The sequence below is a fragment of the Oncorhynchus mykiss genome, chromosome 5 (assembly GCF_013265735.2).
Source record: "Oncorhynchus mykiss isolate Arlee chromosome 5, USDA_OmykA_1.1, whole genome shotgun sequence".
NCBI classification, from domain to species: Eukaryota; Metazoa; Chordata; class Actinopteri; order Salmoniformes; family Salmonidae; genus Oncorhynchus; species Oncorhynchus mykiss.
Genome location: NC_048569.1, coordinates 98,873,757 through 98,893,827, shown reverse-complemented (window position 1 = coordinate 98,893,827; position 20,071 = coordinate 98,873,757). Strand labels below are relative to the sequence as shown.

The 20,071-nt window shown below is 43.3% G+C and overlaps 1 protein-coding gene across 1 annotated transcript in view; it reads left to right on the top strand.

Annotated features, from left to right (window-relative positions):
* Window positions 1-20,071, top strand: part of LOC110524869 (gamma-aminobutyric acid receptor subunit alpha-5) — a 72,851-nt gene that overhangs the window by 18,523 nt on the left and 34,257 nt on the right. The window contains exon 6 of the mRNA XM_036978987.1: window positions 13,550-13,632. Coding sequence (XP_036834882.1) covers window positions 13,550-13,632 — 83 coding nt within the window. The remainder of the gene's footprint in view (window positions 1-13,549; window positions 13,633-20,071) is intronic.

The window sequence follows — 20,071 nt, the reverse complement described above, 5'->3', positions numbered from 1 at the left end:
AAACCCATGCCACACCCTGGCCTGACCAAATAAATAAAGATAAACACAAAATACTTCGACCAGGGTGTGACAACCATGTTTGACAGTGGGCATGGTGTGTTCAGGGTGATGAGCTGTGTTGCTTTTACGCCAAACATAACGTTTTGCATTGTTGCCAAAAAGTAAAGGGGCTGAATAATTTTGCACGCCCAATTTTTCAGTTTTTGATTTGTTAAAAAAGTTTGAAATATCCAATAAATGTCGTTCCACTTCATGATTGTGTCCCACTTGTTGTTGATTCTTCACAAAAAATACAGTTTTATATCTTTACGTTTGAAGCCTGAAATGTGGCAAAAGGTCGCAAAGTTCAAGGGGGCCGAATACTTTTGCAAGGCACTGTAGATCACAGAGGTGTGGAGACCAGCCAACACCACTATATAGATCACAGTGGTTGGTCCTGGTCAGTTCCTGGATGGGAGACCAGATGCTGCTGGAAGTGGTGTTGGAGGGCCAGTAGGAGGCACTCTTTCCTCTGGTCTAAAAAATATCCCAATGCCCCAGGGCAGTGATTGGGGACACTGCCCTTTGTAGGGTGCCATCTTTCGGATGGGACGTTAAACGGGTGTCCTGACTCTCTGAGGTCATTAAAGATCCCATGGCACTTGTCGTAAGAGTAGGGGTGTTAACCCCGGTGTCCTAGCTAACTTCCCAATATGGCCCTCAAACCATCACGGTCACCTAATAATCCTCAGTTTACAATTGGCTCATTCATCCCCCTCCTCTCCCCTGTAACTATTCCCCAGGTCGTTGCTGCAAATGAGATTGTGTTCTCAGTCAACTTACCTGGTAAAATAACGGATTAATAAAAAGTGGTGTGGAGAACAGCACCACTATATAGATCACAGTGGTGTGGAGACCAACACCACTATATAGATCACAGTGGTGTGGAGACCAGCACCACTATATAGATCACAGTGGTGTGGAGAACAGTACCACTATATAGATCACAGTGGTGTGGAGACCAACACCACTATATAGATCACAGTGGTGTGGAGACCAGCCAACACCACTATATAGATCACAGTGGTGTGGAGAACAGCACCACTATATAGATCACAGTGGTGTGGAGACCAGCCAACACCACTATATAGATCACAGTGGTGTGGAGACCAACACCACTATATAGATCACAGTGGTGTGGAGACCAGCCAACACCACTACATAGATCACAGTGGTGTGGAGACCAGCCAAGACCACTATATAGATCACACATCATCCCAACACACTTCAGTCTCTGCACCAAGACAGGCTGGTCATTTGACACGTCTATGAACACAGATACACAATATCCAGTGAATATAATCCACAAATGTAAATGTTGCTGTAACAGTGCTGTGGCTAGAATGAAAACCTGAGTCAATCCTACTCAAAATATACTTTTCCTGGAAGTAGACAAGCTCCTTCTAATTGACTAGCGACGCCAATACTTTTGCCCCCCCAAAAAATCCAACTTAGATATGGGCCAACAGTTATTCAGTATAGTGGTACCAACTCAAAAGAGGGAGGACAAATGATGATTTCAACAACATGGGGACTTCATGACATTCTAGGGAGAGATTGAACATGGGGAGCAATGTGGTCTGCAGGTTAGGGCACAATGGCACCCTATTCCCTATGTAGTGCACTACTTTAGACCAGAGCCCTATTCCCTATATAGTGCACTACTTTAGACCAGAGCCGTATAGAGCCCTATTCCCTATATAGTGCACTACTTTAGACCAGAGCCCTATTCCCTATATAGAGCACTACTTTAGACCAGAGCCCTATAGAACCCTATTCCCTATATAGAGCACTACTTTAGACCAGAGCCCTATTCCCTATATAGAGCACTACTTTAGACCAGAGCCCTATTCCCTATATAGAGCACTACTTTAGACCAGAGCCCTATAGAACCCTATTCCCTATATAGAGCACTACTTTAGACCAGAGCCCTATAGAACCCTATTCCCTATATAGAGCATTACTTTAGACCAGAGCCCTATTCCCTATATAGAGCACTACTTTAGACCAGAGCCCTATAGAACCCTATTCCCTATATAGTGCACTACTTTAGACCAGAGCCCTATAGAACCCTATTCCCTATATAGAGCACTACTTTAGACCAGAGCCCTATGGAACCCTATTCCCTATATAGCGCACTACTTTAGACCAGAGCCCTATGGCACCCTATTCCCTATATAGAGCACTACTTTAGACCAGAGCCCTATAGAACCATATTCCCTATATAGAGCACTACTTTAGACCAGAGCCCTATTCCCTATATAGAGCACTACTTTAGACCAGAGCCCTATGGCACCCTATTCCCTATATAGAGCACTACTTTAGACCAGAGCCCTATTCCCTATATAGAGCACTACTTTAGACCAGAGCCCTATAGAACCCTATTCCCTATATAAAGCACTACTTTAGACCAGAGCCCTATAGAACCCTATTCCCTATATAGAGCACTACTTTAGACCAGAGCCCTATAGAACCCTATTCCCTATATAGTGCACTACTTTAGACCAGAGCCCTATAGAACCCTATTCCCTATATAGAGCACTACTTTAGACCAGAGCCCTATAGAACCCTATTCCCTATATAGAGCACTACTTTAGACCAGAGCCCTATGGAACCCTATTCCCTATATAGCGCACTACTTTAGACCAGAGCCCTATGGCACCCTATTCCCTATATAGAGCACTACTTTAGACCAGAGCCCTATAGAACCATATTCCCTATATAGAGCACTACTTTAGACCAGAGCCCTATTCCCTATATAGAGCACTACTTTAGACCAGAGCCCTATGGCACCCTATTCCCTATATAGAGCACTACTTTAGACCAGAGCCCTATAGAACCCTATATAGAGCACTACTTTAGACCAGAGTCCTATAGAACCCTATTCCCTATATAGAGCACTACTTTAGACCAGAGCCCTATAGAACCCTATTCCCTATATAGAGCACTACTTTAGACCAGAGCCCTATTCCCTATATAGAGCACTACTTTAGACCAGAGCCCTATAGAACCCTATTCCCTATATAGTGCACTACTTTAGACCAGAGCCCTATTCCCTATATAGAGCACTACTTTAGACCAGAGCCCTATGGCACCCTATTCCCTATATAGTGCACTACTTTAGACCAGAGCCCTATGGCACCCTATTCCCTATATAGAGCACTACTTTAGACCAGAGCCCTATAGAACCCTATTCCCTACATAGAGCACTACTTTAGACCAGAGCCCTATGGCAGCCTATTCCCTATATAGTGCACTACTTTAGACCAGAGCCCTATAGAACCCTATTCCCTATATAGAGCACTACTTTAGACCAGAGCCCTATGGCACCCTATTCCCTATATAGTGCACTACTTTAGACCAGAGCCCTATAGAACCCTATTCCCTATATAGAGCACTACTTTAGACCAGAGCCCTATTCCCTATATAGAGCACTACTTTAGACCAGAGCCCTATAGAACCCTATTCCCTATATAGTGCACTACTTTAGACCAGAGCCCTATTCCCTATATAGAGCACTACTTTAGACCAGAGCCCTATGGCACCCTATTCCCTATATAGTGCACTACTTTAGACCAGAGCCCTATGGCACCCTATTCCCTATATAGAGCACTACTTTAGACCAGAGCCCTATAGAACCCTATTCCATATATAGAGCACTACTTTAGACCAGAGCCCTATGGCACCCTATTCCCTATATAGAGCACTACTTTAGACCAGAGCCCTATGGCACCCTATTCCCTATGTAGTGCACTACTTTAGACCAGAGCCCTATGGCACCCTATTCCCTATGTAGTGCACTACTTTAGACCAGAGCCCTATGGCACCCTATTCCCTATATAGTGCACTACTTTAGACGAGGGTTCATAGGGTATAGTGTGTATAGTATATAATGATTCAGATTTTAAAAACATTCAGATTTTAAAAAATTAAATTAAAAAAAGTCAAATACTGTATATACTTTTAAAAATTCATGAAAACAAAAAATAAAATTTCTTTTTTGGTCTTAATTTAAGGTTAGTGTGCAGTTTGGTTAAAGTTATGGTAAAGGTTAGGGTTAGGTTCAGAGCTGCCTCCAGAACTGGATCCATGATGACAAAACGCTAACCTGCTATTGTGTTGTGGCTCTGCATATACTTCCTGCTAACGACCAGAGAATCCTCTGTTAACATGCCCCTCTTCTTACCCAGGCACGGATTGATCTCAGACGAACATCCATTTAAAAAACACTTTCTAACCCAGCCATGGTAAACACTGTCAATGGAATCAGCAAAAAATAATAATTGCAGAGAAGGTTGGTTTTGTAATGAGATAATTGAAAGTGTAAGAGCTGAAGGAATGCTATTGACACTCCTTAAAGGAGACGGAATAGAAAATCCTTGACGTGTTTCAAAGTTGATTCAGGAACAGTCAATTTAGTGATCTGCTAACAGAGAACCAATGTTTTGCTGTGGTTGGCTATCACGCAGCTCTGCACCCACTGTTGGGAGTTCAAATCACATTGGGATAGCCACAGTCTAGGGGCTCTATTCACAGCCTAGTGGCTCTATTCACAGCCTAGGGGCTCTATTCACAGCCTAGTGGCTCTATTCACAGCCTAGTGGCTCTATTCACAGCCTAGTGGCTCTATTCACAGCCTAGTGGCTCTATTCACAGCCTAGTGGCTATATTCACAGCCTAGTGGCTCTATTCACAGCCTAGTGGCTATGTTCACATCCTAGGGGCTCTATTCACAGCCTAGGGGCTCTATTCACAGCCTAGTGGCTATATTCACAGCCTAGTGGCTCTATTCACAGCCTAGTGGCTCTATTCACAGCCTAGTGGCTATATTCACAGCCTAGTGGCTCTATTCACAGCCTAGTGGCTCTATTCACAGCCTAGGGACTCTATTCACAGCCTAGGGACTCTATTCACAGCCTAGGGACTCTATTCACAGCCTAGGGGCTCTATTCACAGCCTAGTGGCTATATTCACAACCTAGTGGCTATATTCACAGCCTAGTGGCTATATTCACAGCCTAGGGGCTCTATTCACAGCCTAGGGCTCTATTCACAGCCTATGGGCTCTATTCACAGCCTAGTGGCTCTATTCACAGCCTAGTGGCTCTATTCACAGCCTAGTGGCTCTATTCACAGCCTAGTGGCTCTATTCACAGCCTAGTGGCTCTATTTACAGCCTAGGGGCTCTATTCACAGCCTAGGGGCTCTATTCACAGCCTAGGGACTCTATTCACAGCCTAGTGGCTCTATTCACAGCCTAGTGGCTCTATTTACAGCCTAGTGGCTCTATTCACAGCCTAGGGGCTCTATTCACAGCCTAGGGGCTCTATTCACAGCCTAGTGGCTCTATTTACAGCCTAGGGGCTCTATTCACAGCCTAGGGGCTCTATTCACAGCCTGGTGGCTCTATTTACAGCCATGGGGCTCTATTCACAGCCTAGGGGCTCTATTCACAGCCTGGTGGCTCTATTTACAGCCATGGGGCTCTATTCACAGCCTATGGTCTCTATTTTCGCCTGGCGCTACGGCGGCGCAATTGCCAAACGCACTTTAGTTTGTAAAAACTGACACTCTGGCATTTTTCATCCCATGTTTCAGTTACAGAATTGTACCTGTCTAATATCAGCTCGCTCGCACTGAAATGGGAAGGGCTGTCAATATTTGAGGTGTGTCCTTAAAAACAGGTGTAAAAGGGATTTCATGCAGCGCATATTGGAAGATGTAAGACCAATGAAAAGCAGGTCTTAGCGGTAACGATGGGACTACATGGAGAGCAGGAGGAGCAGGAGGAGCAGCAGGAACAGGAGAGTAGGTTTGCCCTTTGTGCCGGGAACCCTCGAATTTAGAAACATGAAAACTCATGTTTTTCAACATTTGATTAAAAACATAGTGCCTCTCTTCAACGAAGACGTTGTCCTGTCCAGTGTGTTCATCGAGGAGCCAAGCCTATCAATAAAGAGTTTGATTCGTGATAGTGCTTTGAAATACATCTTAATCACTAAAGCTTTATTAAAAGATAAAGTTTGGGAGCAGCAAAACAGTGAGTGGACATCCCCTTTATACTGTATCCTATGTATTGTGTAGGTCTACTTTATTTTAGTCAGGTCCCGTTTTGGACATGCGTAACACCCCTCCATGTAGGCTACATGTCCATATGTCCATCATGAATTATATAACCCCTCCATGTACAGTAGGCTACATGTCCATATGTCCATCATGAATTATAAAACCCCTCCATGTACAGTAGGCTACATGTCCATATGTCCATCATGAATTATAAAACCCCTTAATGTACAGTAGGCTACATGTCCATATGTCCATCATGAATTATAAAACCCCTTAATGTACAGTAGGCTACATGTCCATATGTCCATCATGAATTATATAACCCCTCCATGTACAGTAGGCTACATGTCCATATGTCCATCATGAATTATATAACCCCTCCATGTACAGTAGGCTGCATGTCCATATGTCCATCATGAATTATAAAACCCCTCCATGTACAGTAGGCTACATGTCCATATGTCCATCATTAATTATAAAACCCCTCCATGTACAGTAGGCTACATGTCCATATGTCCATCATGAATTATATAACCCCTCCATGTACAGTAGGCTACATGTCCATATGTCCATCATGAATTATAAAACCCCTCCATGTACAGTAGGCTACATGTCCATATGTCCATCATGAATTATATAACCCCTCCATGTACAGTAGGCTACATGTCCATATGTCCATCATGAATTATAAAACCCCTCCATGTACAGTAGGCTAGTAGATCTAAAGGCTATAATGAAGGCAATCCCATTTTTTTTATTATTCTGTGGATTTTATGATATCCTGCTTCTGACTCCCAAAGCTATTTCGAAATATTATTGGTTAACAAAATAAAAATAAAACACAGATCTTGTTTTTCATTTAGTTTGTTAAAAATAATGAATAATTCACATCCTGTCTTGATGGCGAACGTCCATAATGCAATTTAGGAGCCATCTGCTATTTCTGGATAAGTGTGGATGTGACACGTAAGATGGTTTCATTATAAAACATATTTGGCAGCAGTATAGCAGTGAGTGGATATTCTCTTTTTATATTGGATCTTTGTTTCTGTGAAAAGTTTTAGATGTGAGTGAAATCCTCCATTGTTGCGCTTTGGGATCATCTGCCCACCGGAAGCAGTTATGGTGGCTGTACTTAGACATAGCCTGTTCAAAACAAGTTGTTGTTGGATTTTTGATTAGAATGAATCGCTCTATTTTAAAGCCTTATTTAATAGGGAATTTAATCTTGCTTATTGACAATGGCTGGCAGGGTAGCCTAGTGGTTGGACTAGTAACCGTAACTAGTAACCGTAACTAGTAATCGTAACTAGTAACCCGTAAAGTTTACAAGTTCTAATCCCTGAGCTGACAAGGTAAAAATCTGTCGTTCTGCCCCTGAACAATGCAGTTAACCCACTGTTCCCCTGAACAAGGCAGTTAACCCACTGTTCCCCTGAACAAGGCAGTTAACCCACTGTTCCCCTGAACAAGGCAGTTAACCCACTGTTCCCCTGAACAAGGCAGTTAACCCACTGATCCCCTGAACAAGGCAGTTAACCCACTGATCCCCTGAACAAGGCAGTTAACCCACTGTTCCCCTGAACAAGGCAGTTAACCCACTGTTCCCCTGAACAAGGCAGTTAACCCACTGATCCCCTGAACAAGGCAGTTAACCCACTGTTCCCCTGAACAAGGCAGTTAACCCACTGATCCCCTGAACAAGGCAGTTAACCCACTGATCCCCTGAACAAGGCAGTTAACCCACTGTTCCCCTGAACAAGGCAGTTAACCCACTGTTCCCCTGAACAAGGCAGTTAACCCACTGTTCCTAGACCAGTTAACCAACCGTTCCCCTGAACAAGGCAGTTAACCCACTGTTCCCCTGAACAAGGCAGTTAACCCACTGTTCCCCTGAACAAGGCAGTTAACCCACCGTTCCCCTGAACATGGCAGTTAACCCACTGTTCCCCTGAACAGGCAGTTAACCCACTGTTCCTAGACCAGTTAACCCACTGTTCCCCTGAACAGGCAGTTAACCCACTGTTCCTAGGCCAGTTAACCCACTGTTCCCCTGAACAAGGCAGTTAACTCACTGTTCCCCTGAACAAGGCAGTTAACCCACTGTTCCCCTGAACAAGGCAGTTAACCCACTGATCCCCTGAACAAGGCAGTTAACCCACTGTTCCCCTGAACAAGGCAGTTAACCCACTGTTCCCCTGAACAAGTCAGTTAACCCACTGTTCCCCTGACCAAGGCAGTTAACCCACCGTTCCCCTGAACAAGGCAGTTAACCCACTGTTCCCCTGAACAAGTCAGTTAACCCACTGTTCCCCTGACCAAGGCAGTTAACCCACCGTTCCCCTGAACAAGTCAGTTAACCCACTGTTCCCCTGAACAAGTCAGTTAACCCACCGTTCCTCTGAACAGGCAGTTAACCCACTGTTCCTAGGCCAGTTAACCCACTGTTCCCCTGAACAAGGCCCCTGAACCCACTGTTCCTAGGCTGTGATTGAAAATAAGAATTTGTTCTTAACTCACTTGCCTAGTTAAATAAAGGTTAAATAAATAATGTTTTAAAAAAAGGTACAGTGGATTCAGAAACTATTCAGCGTTAACGTTATAGACTTTTTCTAGAATATATAAAAATAAAAATAAAATCACTCATCAATTTACACACAATACCCCAAAATGACGAAGCAAAAATAGATTTTTAGAATTTTAGAATTTATTTTTTAAACTGAAATATCACATTTACATAAGTATTCAGACCCTTTACTCAGTACTTTGTTGTTGCACCTTTGGCAGTGATTACAGCCTTGAGTCATCTTGGGTATGACGCTACAAGCTTGGCACACCTGTATTGGGGGAGTTTCTCCCATTCTTCTCTGCAGATCCTCTCAAGCTCTGTCAGGTTGGATGGGGAGCGTTACTGCACAGCTATTTTCAGGTCTCTCCAGAGATGTTAGATCGGGTTCAAATCTGGTCTCTGGCTGGGCCACTCAAGTACATTCAAAGACTTGTCCCGAAGCCACTCCTCCTTGGCTGTGTGCTTAGGGTCGGTGTCCTGTTAGAAGGTGAACCTTCGCCACAGTCTAAGGTCCTGAGCGCTCTGGAGCAGGTTTTCATCAAGTATCTCTCTGTTCTTTGCGCCATTCATCTTTCCCTGTAAAGATCTTTCCTGACTAGTCTTCCAGTCCCTGCCTCTGAAAAACAGCCCCACAGCATGATGCTGCCACCACCATGATTCACCGTAGGGATGGTGCAAGGTTTCCTCCAGACGTGTCACTTGGCATTCAGACCAAAGAGTTCAATCTTGGTTTCATCAGACCAGAGAATCTGGTTTGTCATGGTCTGAGAGTTTTCAGATGCCTTTTAGCAAACTCCAAGCTGGCTGTCATGTGCCTTTTACTGAAGAGTGGTTTCTGTCTGGCCACTACAGTAAAGACCAGATTAGTTTAGTGCTGCAGAGATGGTTGTTCTTCTGGACGTTTCTCCCATATCCACAGAAGAACTTTGGAGCTCTGTCCAAATGACCACCAGGTTCTTGGTCATCTTCCTCACCAAGGCCCTTCTCCCATCGATTGCTCAGTTTGGCCGGGCGACCAGCTCTAGGAAGAGTCTTGGTGGTTCCAAGTGGAGGCCACTGTGTTCTTGGGGACCTTCAATGCTTCAGAAATGTTTTGATACCCTTCCCCAGATCTGTGCCTCGACACAATCCTGTCACAGAGCTCTACAGACAATTCCTTCAACCTCATAGTTTGATTTTTGCTCTGACATGCACCGTCAACTGTGGGACGTTATATAAACAGGTGAATTTGAATTTACCACAGGTGGACTCCAATCAAGTTGGATGATCAATGGAAACAAGATGCACCTGAGCTCAATTTCGAGTCTCATAGCAAAGGGTCTGAATACTTATTTAAATAAGGTATTTAAAAATATATATATATACATTTGCAAACATTTCTATAAACAGTTTTTACTTTGTCATTGTGTTTAGATTGACGAGGAAACAAATGAACTGAATCCATTTTAGAAAATTGCTGTAAATGGACAAAATGTGGAAAAAGTCAAGAGGTCTGAATACTTTCTGAATAAACATGGCTTAGACATATAGGCCTACAGTAGGCCTAGCCCCTATAGCAGTGTGAATGTTAAACAATATATTCCCTTATTGAAACCATCCTTTTAATTAATACAATGTGGACTGCAAATATGTTCAACATATTTAGCAAAGATGGGATAGGCCTACATTTTATTATTTTGTTTTCTGCAGGCTATTTGACAAACTAGGCTATATCTGACTAACAATCAAATTGGAGTTGATGACAATGAAATACATAAAAGACCGTAAATACACAACTTGAAACAACCACATATTTAGCCATGGAGCACGTTCTGATTGGCCAGTGAGAGGTCTAGCCTTGACACACCTCCAACTTGTTTATTCATCAAACCCCAGCCCTTTCGCACCACTTCCAGCTACTGCACCCATAATTCTGGTTGTGAAAATAGCAAAAATATTTCTGACACATCCCTGAACCTATAGCACCCATTGCGTTAGGTTTGTTAAAATAGAGCCCTAAGTTTTGCTTCAGAGACATTCCTAAGAGGGAATCATTGACGTGTTTAATTATTGAAAGACTAATCAGTGAGTTACAATGCCTATTTTCTGAAAACAGCAATATTTCTGTGGTTGGGTATCATGCAACTGCACCCACTCAAATCACTTGGAATAGCCTGTCCATTGTTTTGCCTTACCAGTGTTCTGTGTCTTTTTACATCATAAGATACATTCTTCCAGTTGTTATGTTCCTGTGTAGCCCACCAGAGCGAGGTGTAGTTCCTGTGTAGCCCACCAGAGGGAGGTGTAGTTCCTGTGTAGCCCACCAGGGGGAGGTATAGTTCCTGTGTAGTCCACCAGAGGGAGGTGTAGTTCCTGTGTAGTCCACCAGATGGAGGTGTAGTTCCTGTGTAGACCACCAGATGTGTAGTTCCTGTGTAGTCCACTAGCGGGAGGTGTAGGACAATAGATTGAGGAGGTGTGCTCTTATTTAGTCTGGCAAACACCTAGATTCTGGAAAGAATGTTTTGATGTGTATTGATAATGAAGGGCACTGTGCTTTTACTGGTTGTTTCTCCTCTATGCCTTTCTCACTCAAACTCAAACACCCACAGCCACACACACCCTGAGCACCCGCCCCCTCCGTGCCCTTGTCACTCAAACTCAAACACCCACAAGCACAGCCTCACACCTCCTGAGCCCCCCGCTTCCTCAAGGGAAAAAAATTACGTTTGAAAGAACCAATCAATGCGTCGGCTCAATATCTGAGCAAATGCTTAATTTACCAGACGTGTGTCCTCTCCTCTATTACACATTTCCTGTGGGGATTCTTACTCCAATGTTTTACAAAGGGAACTTAGTTTAAAACCACAAATGATCGATGTCCGATTACATTTTAAGATTTATTGGAACAAAATGTTCATATATGGGCTGGGGAACATTGTTGTATTTGATTGGACCACATTATGAACAGAGACATACCTGTACATACCATCGGATGTAGGAGCTGGTAGACTAAATAGTGCTGATGCAGATCTTATTGGACCGCTTTTGGAAAGCCAGGTGATGATGATGATGAACTATCTCCAGTAGATGGCAGTCTAGGATCACCAGTTTTCAGATGGGATACTGTTACGCTGTTTTGATACAGCTGGACATACACATCACTCTTGGAATGCTGTTCCCATGAGATCACATGGCATTCCAACTCAAATCCACCTATGATTTATTGAGTGAGCAAATGACAGAGATAGACAGGGATAAAGAGGTAGAGAGAGAAAAGAGAGAAGAGCTGTATTTTAGCTAAAATGTGTTTCTTCTAGTTTTCTGTTTTTCCAATTTGTTTTCAAGTTTTTGCTGTCAAAATCACACTTAAAAACCACTTGTGGTGGTTGTTGAGTCTTTATAGGGTTAAAGGGCCCTATATTTGGTTTATAGTGTTAAAGGGCACAAACTTCTCGGGCAATGAACGTCTCTTTGTTATCTCTAAATATTCTTATTAACAGAAGACGCAAGAAGTCCCCATGATGTAAATGTTTTGACCTCTTGTTATAGCAAATAATGCAGGATTTTGTTCCTGTTTCTATATAATATCACACATTGTGATCTAAATCTAAATGGATGAATGTTATCATAAAAAATGTAATAGTGATGATGATGATGAATTGTAAAATAATCATGATGTTGTCTTGTAACTTCTCTAGGTTAATCATGTCAAAGCATAAATTGCTCTTCTGGTTTTGTAGTAACACGGCAATTTGTCTATTAACACCGTGTTCTGACATAGTAATGGAATCATTGGTGAAATGGAGTTGAGCAACTGATGATATGATGATTATTTAGAACTTCTTAGAGGGCAGTATTCGGAAGTTTGGGTGACTGAGGTGCCCAAAGTAAACTGCCTGTTACTCAGGCCCGGAAGCTAGGATATGCATATGCATGGTAGTATTGGATAGAAAACACTCTAAAGTTTCTAAAACTGTTAAAATAATGTCTGTGAGTATAACAGACCTGATTTTGGCAGGCAAAACCCTGAGGACAATCCATCCAGGATTTTTTTGTTGTTGAGGTCATTCCAATTCTTTTCAATGGAGAAGCGGAATTATTAGGACCCAGATTGCAGTTCCTATGGCTTCCACTAGATGTCAACAGTCTTTTTTTTGTCGAAAAATGAATTGTCACTCAGGTGGACTCTAGTCTGTTGGTGCGTGTGAATGAGACCTCCTTGTTGTTTTCCTCCGGTATTGGAAACAGTTTATTCCGTCTTATCGATTATTTACATTTTAGGGTACCTGAGGTTGGATTAGAAACATTGTTTGAAATGTTTGGACCAAGTTTACAGATAACTTATTAGATCCTTTGTAGGCATGTTAGGCGAGTTGGAACCAGTGTATTTCTGAATCAAATGTGCCAAACAAACGGACAATTTTGGGATATAAAGAAGGACTTTATCGGAAAAAACAACAACCATTCATTGTGTAACTGAGACCTTTGGGATTGCGGAAAGATGAAGATCTTCAAAGGTAAGCGATTTATTTTATTTATTTTATCGCTATTTCTGACTTTTGTGATGCATCTGTTTGGTTGGAAAATGTTTTTCATGGTTTTGTATGCGGGGCGCTGTCCTCAGATAATCGCATGGTATGCTTTCGCAGTAAATCCTATTTGAAATCTGACAAACCGGCTGGATTAACAAGAAGTTCATCTTTTAGCCGATGTATAACACTTGTATATTTTATGAATGTTTATTATGACTATTTCTGTATTTTGAATCTGGCGCTCTGCAATTTCACCGGATGTTGTCATGGTGGGTCGCTAGCGGAAACCCTGCGCCAGAAAGGTTAATAATTGTAATGAATCACGATCACAATATAATTTCTAATCTCTGATGTCTCTCCAGGTTAACCATCTCAGCAGAATGCCCCATGCAGTTAGAGGACTTCCCCATGGATGCCCACGCCTGTCCTCTTAAGTTTGGAAGCTGTAAGTTAATAAGACTCCTCAGTAAACACATCTGGCATTACGGATCTGCTATTATCACACACACACACACACACACACACACACACACACACACACACACACACACACACACACACACACACACACACACACACACACACACACACACACACACGTGATGCTTCTCCTGTGCATCTGTACCTCTATCCCAATGCTGTGAAGGTCAGGGTCTGTGGAAGGTCATTAGTAAAAACAAATCAATAATGGTCCAAGCCGGCTTCCCTGCGGTACGCCACATTCAACACAATTTGCATTAGAGAGGTTTCCATTAATGAAAATGCTCTGTGTTCTTTTAGAAAGGTAACTCTCATGCCTCCTGGGTGGCACAGTGGTCTAAGACACTGCATCGCAGTGCAAGCTGTGCCACCAGAGACTCTGGGTTCGAGAGTCTCTGTCGCAGCCGGCCGCGACTGGGAGGTCCATGGGGCGATGCACAATTGGCCTAGTGTCGTCCAGGTTAGGGAGGGTTTGGCCGGTAGGGATATCCTATAAAAACTAACACAATAAATATAAACTAACACAATAAAATTACATAACAATAACGAAGCTATATACATGGGGTACCGGAACCAAGTCAATGTGCGGGGGTACAGGTTAGTCGAGGTAATTTGTACACGTAGGTTGGGGTAAAGTGACTATGCATAGATAATTAACAGCAAGTAACAGCAGTGTACAAAACAAATGGAAGCCCGGTGTAATAGCCCGGTGGCCATTTGATTAATTATTCAGCAGTCTTATGGCTTGGGGGTAGAAGCTGTTAAGGAGCCTCTTGGACCTAGACTTGGCGCTCTGGTACCGCTTGACCTGCGGTAGCAGAGAAAACAGTCTATGACTTGGGTGATTGGAGTCTCTGACAATTTTATGGGCTCTCTTTTGACACCGCCTATTATATAGGTACTGGATTGCAGGAAGCTTGGCCCCAGTGATGTACTGGGCCGTACACATTACCCTCTGTAACGCCTTATGGTTAGATGTTGAACAGTTGCCATACCAGGCGGTGACTGGTCAGGATGCTCTCGATGGTGCAGCTGTAGAACATTTTGAGGATATGGGGACCCATGCCAAATCTTTTCTCCAAAGGGGGAAAAGGTTTTGTTGTGCCCTCTTCACGACTGTCTTGGTGTGTTTGGACCATGATAGTTTGTTGGTGATGTGGACGCCAAGGAACTTGAAACTCTCGACCCGCTCCACTTCAGCTCCATTGATGTTAATGGAGGCCTGTTCGGTCCGCCTTTTCATGTAGTCCACAATCAGCTCCTTTGTCTTGCTCACATTGAGGGAGAGGTTGTTGTCCTGGCACCACACTGCCAGTTCTCTGACCTTCTAGGCTGTCTCGTCGTTGTCGGTGATCAGATTAAATATGAATATTTTCTTAACTCTTGAACTGCACTGTTGGTAAAGGGCTTGTAAGTAAGCATTTCACGGTAAGGTCTTCACTTGTTGTATTCGGCGCATTTGACAAAAAACATTTGATATGTCATGTGACTTTGTAAATTAACCAATCACTTTCTCCAAGCATTCTCTCTGCTCTCTATAAGCCAATTAGTCCTAAAGTGCCTTGTAAATGTATTTGTCCCCCTGGTGTTTTTCCTATTTTGTTTCATTACAACCTGTCATTTTAATTGATTTTTATTTGAATTTCATGTAATGGACAAAAATAGTCTAAATTGGTGAAGTGAAATGAAAAAATAAATGAAAGTGCATATGTATTCACCCCCTTTGCTATGAAGCAAAGCAAAAAAGCAAAGCACCTCCTCCTCCTCTAACTGGTATAGAGACAGTGTTCATCACCACCACACCACACCTAGTGGTGTGACTAATAAATAAATAAATACATTTACTGCAGCCTCCAGTGATCTGTCCTCTGGTTTTAACTTGGTATTCAGTCCACAATCCCTTTGCAGTTCTAGCTACAACTGTAATTTACTGTGATTAATTGATTGATTTAATTTACGAGATAATTATCACTTGTAGGCCAGAGACAACAGAGAGAGAGAGAGAGAGAGAGAGAGGATCCTCGGCTTCATTATGTCTCGATCTGGTCTCTCAGCATGGGACTTAAATGGCACCCTTTTCCCTATGCCCCCACATACCCCGGCCAAAGGTAGTTCGCTAAATAGGGAATAGAGTGCCATTTGGCACTTAACCCTTAGTTATTCCCTGTAACCTAATGAGCATGGCCCACCTATTGAACATGACCCACCTAATAAACATGACCCAGCTAATGAACATGACCCACCTAATAAACATGACCCAGCTATTGAACATGACCCACCTAATAAACATGACCCAGCTAATGAACATGACCCACCTAATAAACAAGACCCAGCTAATAAACATGACCCAACTCAGCACTGCAGCTCACTCCTTCATGATGTGAAGGTCTCTCTGAGCTGTCTTCAACTCCTCCTCTACCTGGTATAGAGACAGTGTTAATCACCTCCTCCTCTAACTGGTATAGAGACAGTGTTAATCACCACCTCCTCTAACTGGTATAGAGACAGTGTTAATCACCACCTCCTCCTCTAACTGGTATAGAGGCAGTGTTAATCACCTCCTCCTCCTCTACCTGGTATAGAGACAGTGTTAATCACCTCCTCCCCCTCTAACTGGTATAGAGACAGTGTTAATCACCTCCTCCTCCCCTAACTGGTATAGAGACAGTGTTAATCACCTCCTCCTCTAACTGGTATAGAGACAGTGTTAATCACCTCTTCCTCTACCTGGTGTAGAGACAGTGTTAATCACCTACTCCTCTAACTGGTGTAGAGACATTGTTAATCACCTCCTCCTCTAACTGGTGTAGAGACAGTGTTAATCACCTACTCCTCTAACTGGTGTAGAGACATTGTTAATCACCTCCTCCTCTACCTGGTATAGAGACAGTGTTAATCACCTCCTCCCCCTCTAACTGGTATAGAGACAGTGTTAATCACCTCCTCCTCCCCTAACTGGTATAGATACAGTGTTAATCACCTCCTCCTCTAACTGGTATAGAGACAGTGTTAATCTCCTCTTCCTCTACCTGGTGTAGAGACAGTGTTAATCACCTACTCCTCTAACTGGTGTAGAGACATTGTTAATCACCTCCTCCTCTAACTGGTGTAGAGACAGTGTTAATCACCTACTCCTCTAACTGGTGTAGAGACATTGTTAATCACCTCCTCCTCTACCTGGTGTAGAGACAGTGTTAATCACCTCCTCCTCCTCTGGTATAGAGACAGTGTTAATCACCTCCTCCTCTACCTGGTGTAGAGACATTGTTAATCACCACCTCCTCCTCTAACTGGTATAGAGACAGTGTTAATCACCTCCTCCTCTAACTGGTATAGAGACAGTGTACATCACCACCTCCTCTAACTGGTATAGAGACCGTGTTAATCACCTCCTCTAACTGGTATAGAGACAGTGTTAATCACCTCCTCCTCTAACTGGTATAGAGACAGTGTTAATCACCTCCTCCTCCTCTAACTGGTATAGAGACAGTGTTAATCACCACCTCCTCCTCTAACTGGTATAGAGACGGTGTTAATCACCTCCTCCTCTAACTGGTGTAGAGACAGTGTTAATCACCTCCTCCTCTAACTGGTATAGAGACAGTGTTAATCACCACCTCCTCTAACTGGTACAGAGACAGTGTTAATCACTTCCTCCTCCTCTAACTGGTATAGAGAAAGTGTTAATCACCACCTCCTCCTCTAACTGGTATAGAGACAGTGTTAATCACCACCTCCTCTAACTGGTATAGAGACAGTGTTAATCACCTCCTCCTCCTCTAACTGGTATATAGACAGTGTTAATCACCACCTCCTCTAACTGGTATAGAGACAGTGTTAATCACCACCCTCCTCTAACTGGTATAGAGACAGTGTTAATCACCTCCTCCTCCTCTAACTGGTATATAGACAGTGTTAATCACCACCTCCTCTAACTGGTATAAAGACAGTGTTAATCACCACCTCTACCTGGTATAGAGACAGTGTTAATCACCACCTCCTCTACCTGGTGTAGAGACAGTTTTAATCACCTCCTCCTCCTCTAACTGGTGTGGAGACAGTTTTAATCACCACCTCCTCCTTCTCTAACTGGTATAGAGACAGTGTTAATCACCACCTCCTCTAACTGGTATAGAGACAGTGTTAATCACCTCCTCTAACTGGTATAGAGACAGTGTTAATCACCACCTCCTCCTCTAACTGGTATAGAGACAGTGTTAATCACAACCTCCTCTAACTGGTATAGAGACAGTGTTAATCACCTCCTCCTCCTCTAACTGGTGTAGAGACAGTTTTAATCACCATCTCATCCTCCTCTAACTGGTATAGAGACAGTGTTAATCACCTCCTCCTCCTCTAAATGGTATAGAGACAGTGTTAATCACCTCCTCCTCCTCTAACTGGCATAGAGACATTGTTAATCACCTCCTCCTCCTCTAACTGGTATAGAGACAGTGTTTAATCACCTCCTCCTCCTCTAACTGGTATAGAGACAGTGTTAATCACCACCTCTACCTGGTATAGAGACAGTGTTAATCACCACCTCCTCTAACTGGTATAGAGACAGTGTTAATCACCTCCTCCTCCTCTAACTGGTATAGAGACAGTGTTAATCATCTACTCCTCCTCTAACTGGCATAGAGACAGTGTTAATCACCTCCTCCTCCTCTAACTGGTATAGAGACAGTGTTTAATCACCTCCTCCTCCTCTAACTGGTATAGAGACAGTGTTAATCACCACCTCCTCCTCTAACTGGTATAGAGACAGTGTTAATCACCACCTCCTCTAACTGGTATAGAGACAGTGTTAATCACCTCCTCCTCCTCTAAATGGTATAGAGACAGTGTTAATCACCACCTCCTCCTCCTCTAACTGGTATAGAGACAGTGTTAATCAACTCCTCCTCTAACTGGTATAGAGACAGTGTTAATCACCACCTCCTCCTCCTCTAACTTGTATAGAGACAGTGTTCATCACCACCTCCTCTAACTGGTATAGAGACAGTGTTAATCACCTCCTCCTCCTCTAACTGGTATAGAGACAGTGTTAATCACCACCTCCTCCTCTAACTGGTATAGAGACAGTGTTAATCACCTCCTACTCCTCCAACTGGTATAGAGACAGTGTTAATCACCTCCTCCTCTAACTGGTATAGAGACAGTGTTAATCACCACCTCCTCCTCTAACTGGTATAGAGACCGTGTTAATCACCTCCTCTAACTGGTATAGAGACAGTGTTAATCACCTCCTCCTCCTCTAACTGGTATAGAGACAGTGTTTAATCACCTCCTCCTCCTCTAACTGGTATAGAGACAGTGTTAATCACCACCTCTACCTGGTATAGAGACAGTGTTAATCACCACCTCCTCTAACTGGTATAGAGACAGTGTTAATCACCTCCTCCTCCTCTAACTGGTATAGAGACAGTGTTTAATCACCTCCTCCTCCTCTAACTGGTATAGAGACAGTGTTTAATCACCTCCTCCTCCTCTAACTGGTATAGAGACAGTGTTAATCACCACCTCCTCCTCTAACTGGTATAGAGACAGTGTTAATCACCACCTCCTCTAACTGGTATAGAGACAGTGTTAATCACCTCCTCCTCCTCTAAATGGTATAGAGACAGTGTTAATCACCACCTCCTCCTCCTCTAACTGGTATAGAGACAGTGTTAATCAACTCCTTCTCTAACTGGTATAGAGACAGTGTTAATCACCACCTCCTCCTCCTCTAACTGGTATAGAGACAGTGTTCATCACCACCTCCTCTAACTGGTATAGAGACTGTGTTAATCACCTCCTCCTCCTCTAACTGGTATAGAGACAGTGTTAATCACCACCTCCTCCTCCTCTAACTGGTATAGAGACAGTGTTAATCAACTCCTCCTCTAACTGGTATAGAGACAGTGTTAATCACCACCTCCTCCTCCTCTAACTGGTATAGAGACAGTGTTCATCACCACCTCCTCTAACTGGTATAGAGACAGTGTTAATCACCTCCTCCTCCTCTAACTGGTATAGAGACAGTGTTAATCACCACCTCCTCCTCTAACTGGTATAGAGACAGTGTTAATCACCTCCTACTCCTCTAACTGGTATAGAGACAGTGTTAATCACCACCTCCTCCTCTAACTGGTATAGAGACCGTGTTAATCACCTCCTCCTCCTCTAACTGGTATAGAGACAGTGTTAATCACCACCTCCTCCTCCTCTAACTGGTATAGAGACAGTGTTAATCAACTCCTCCTCTAACTGGTATAGAGACAGTGTTAATCACCACCTCCTCCTCCTCTAACTGGTATAGAGACAGTGTTCATCACCACCTCCTCTAACTGGTATAGAGACAGTGTTAATCACCTCCTCCTCCTCTAACTGGTATAGAGACAGTGTTAATCACCACCTCC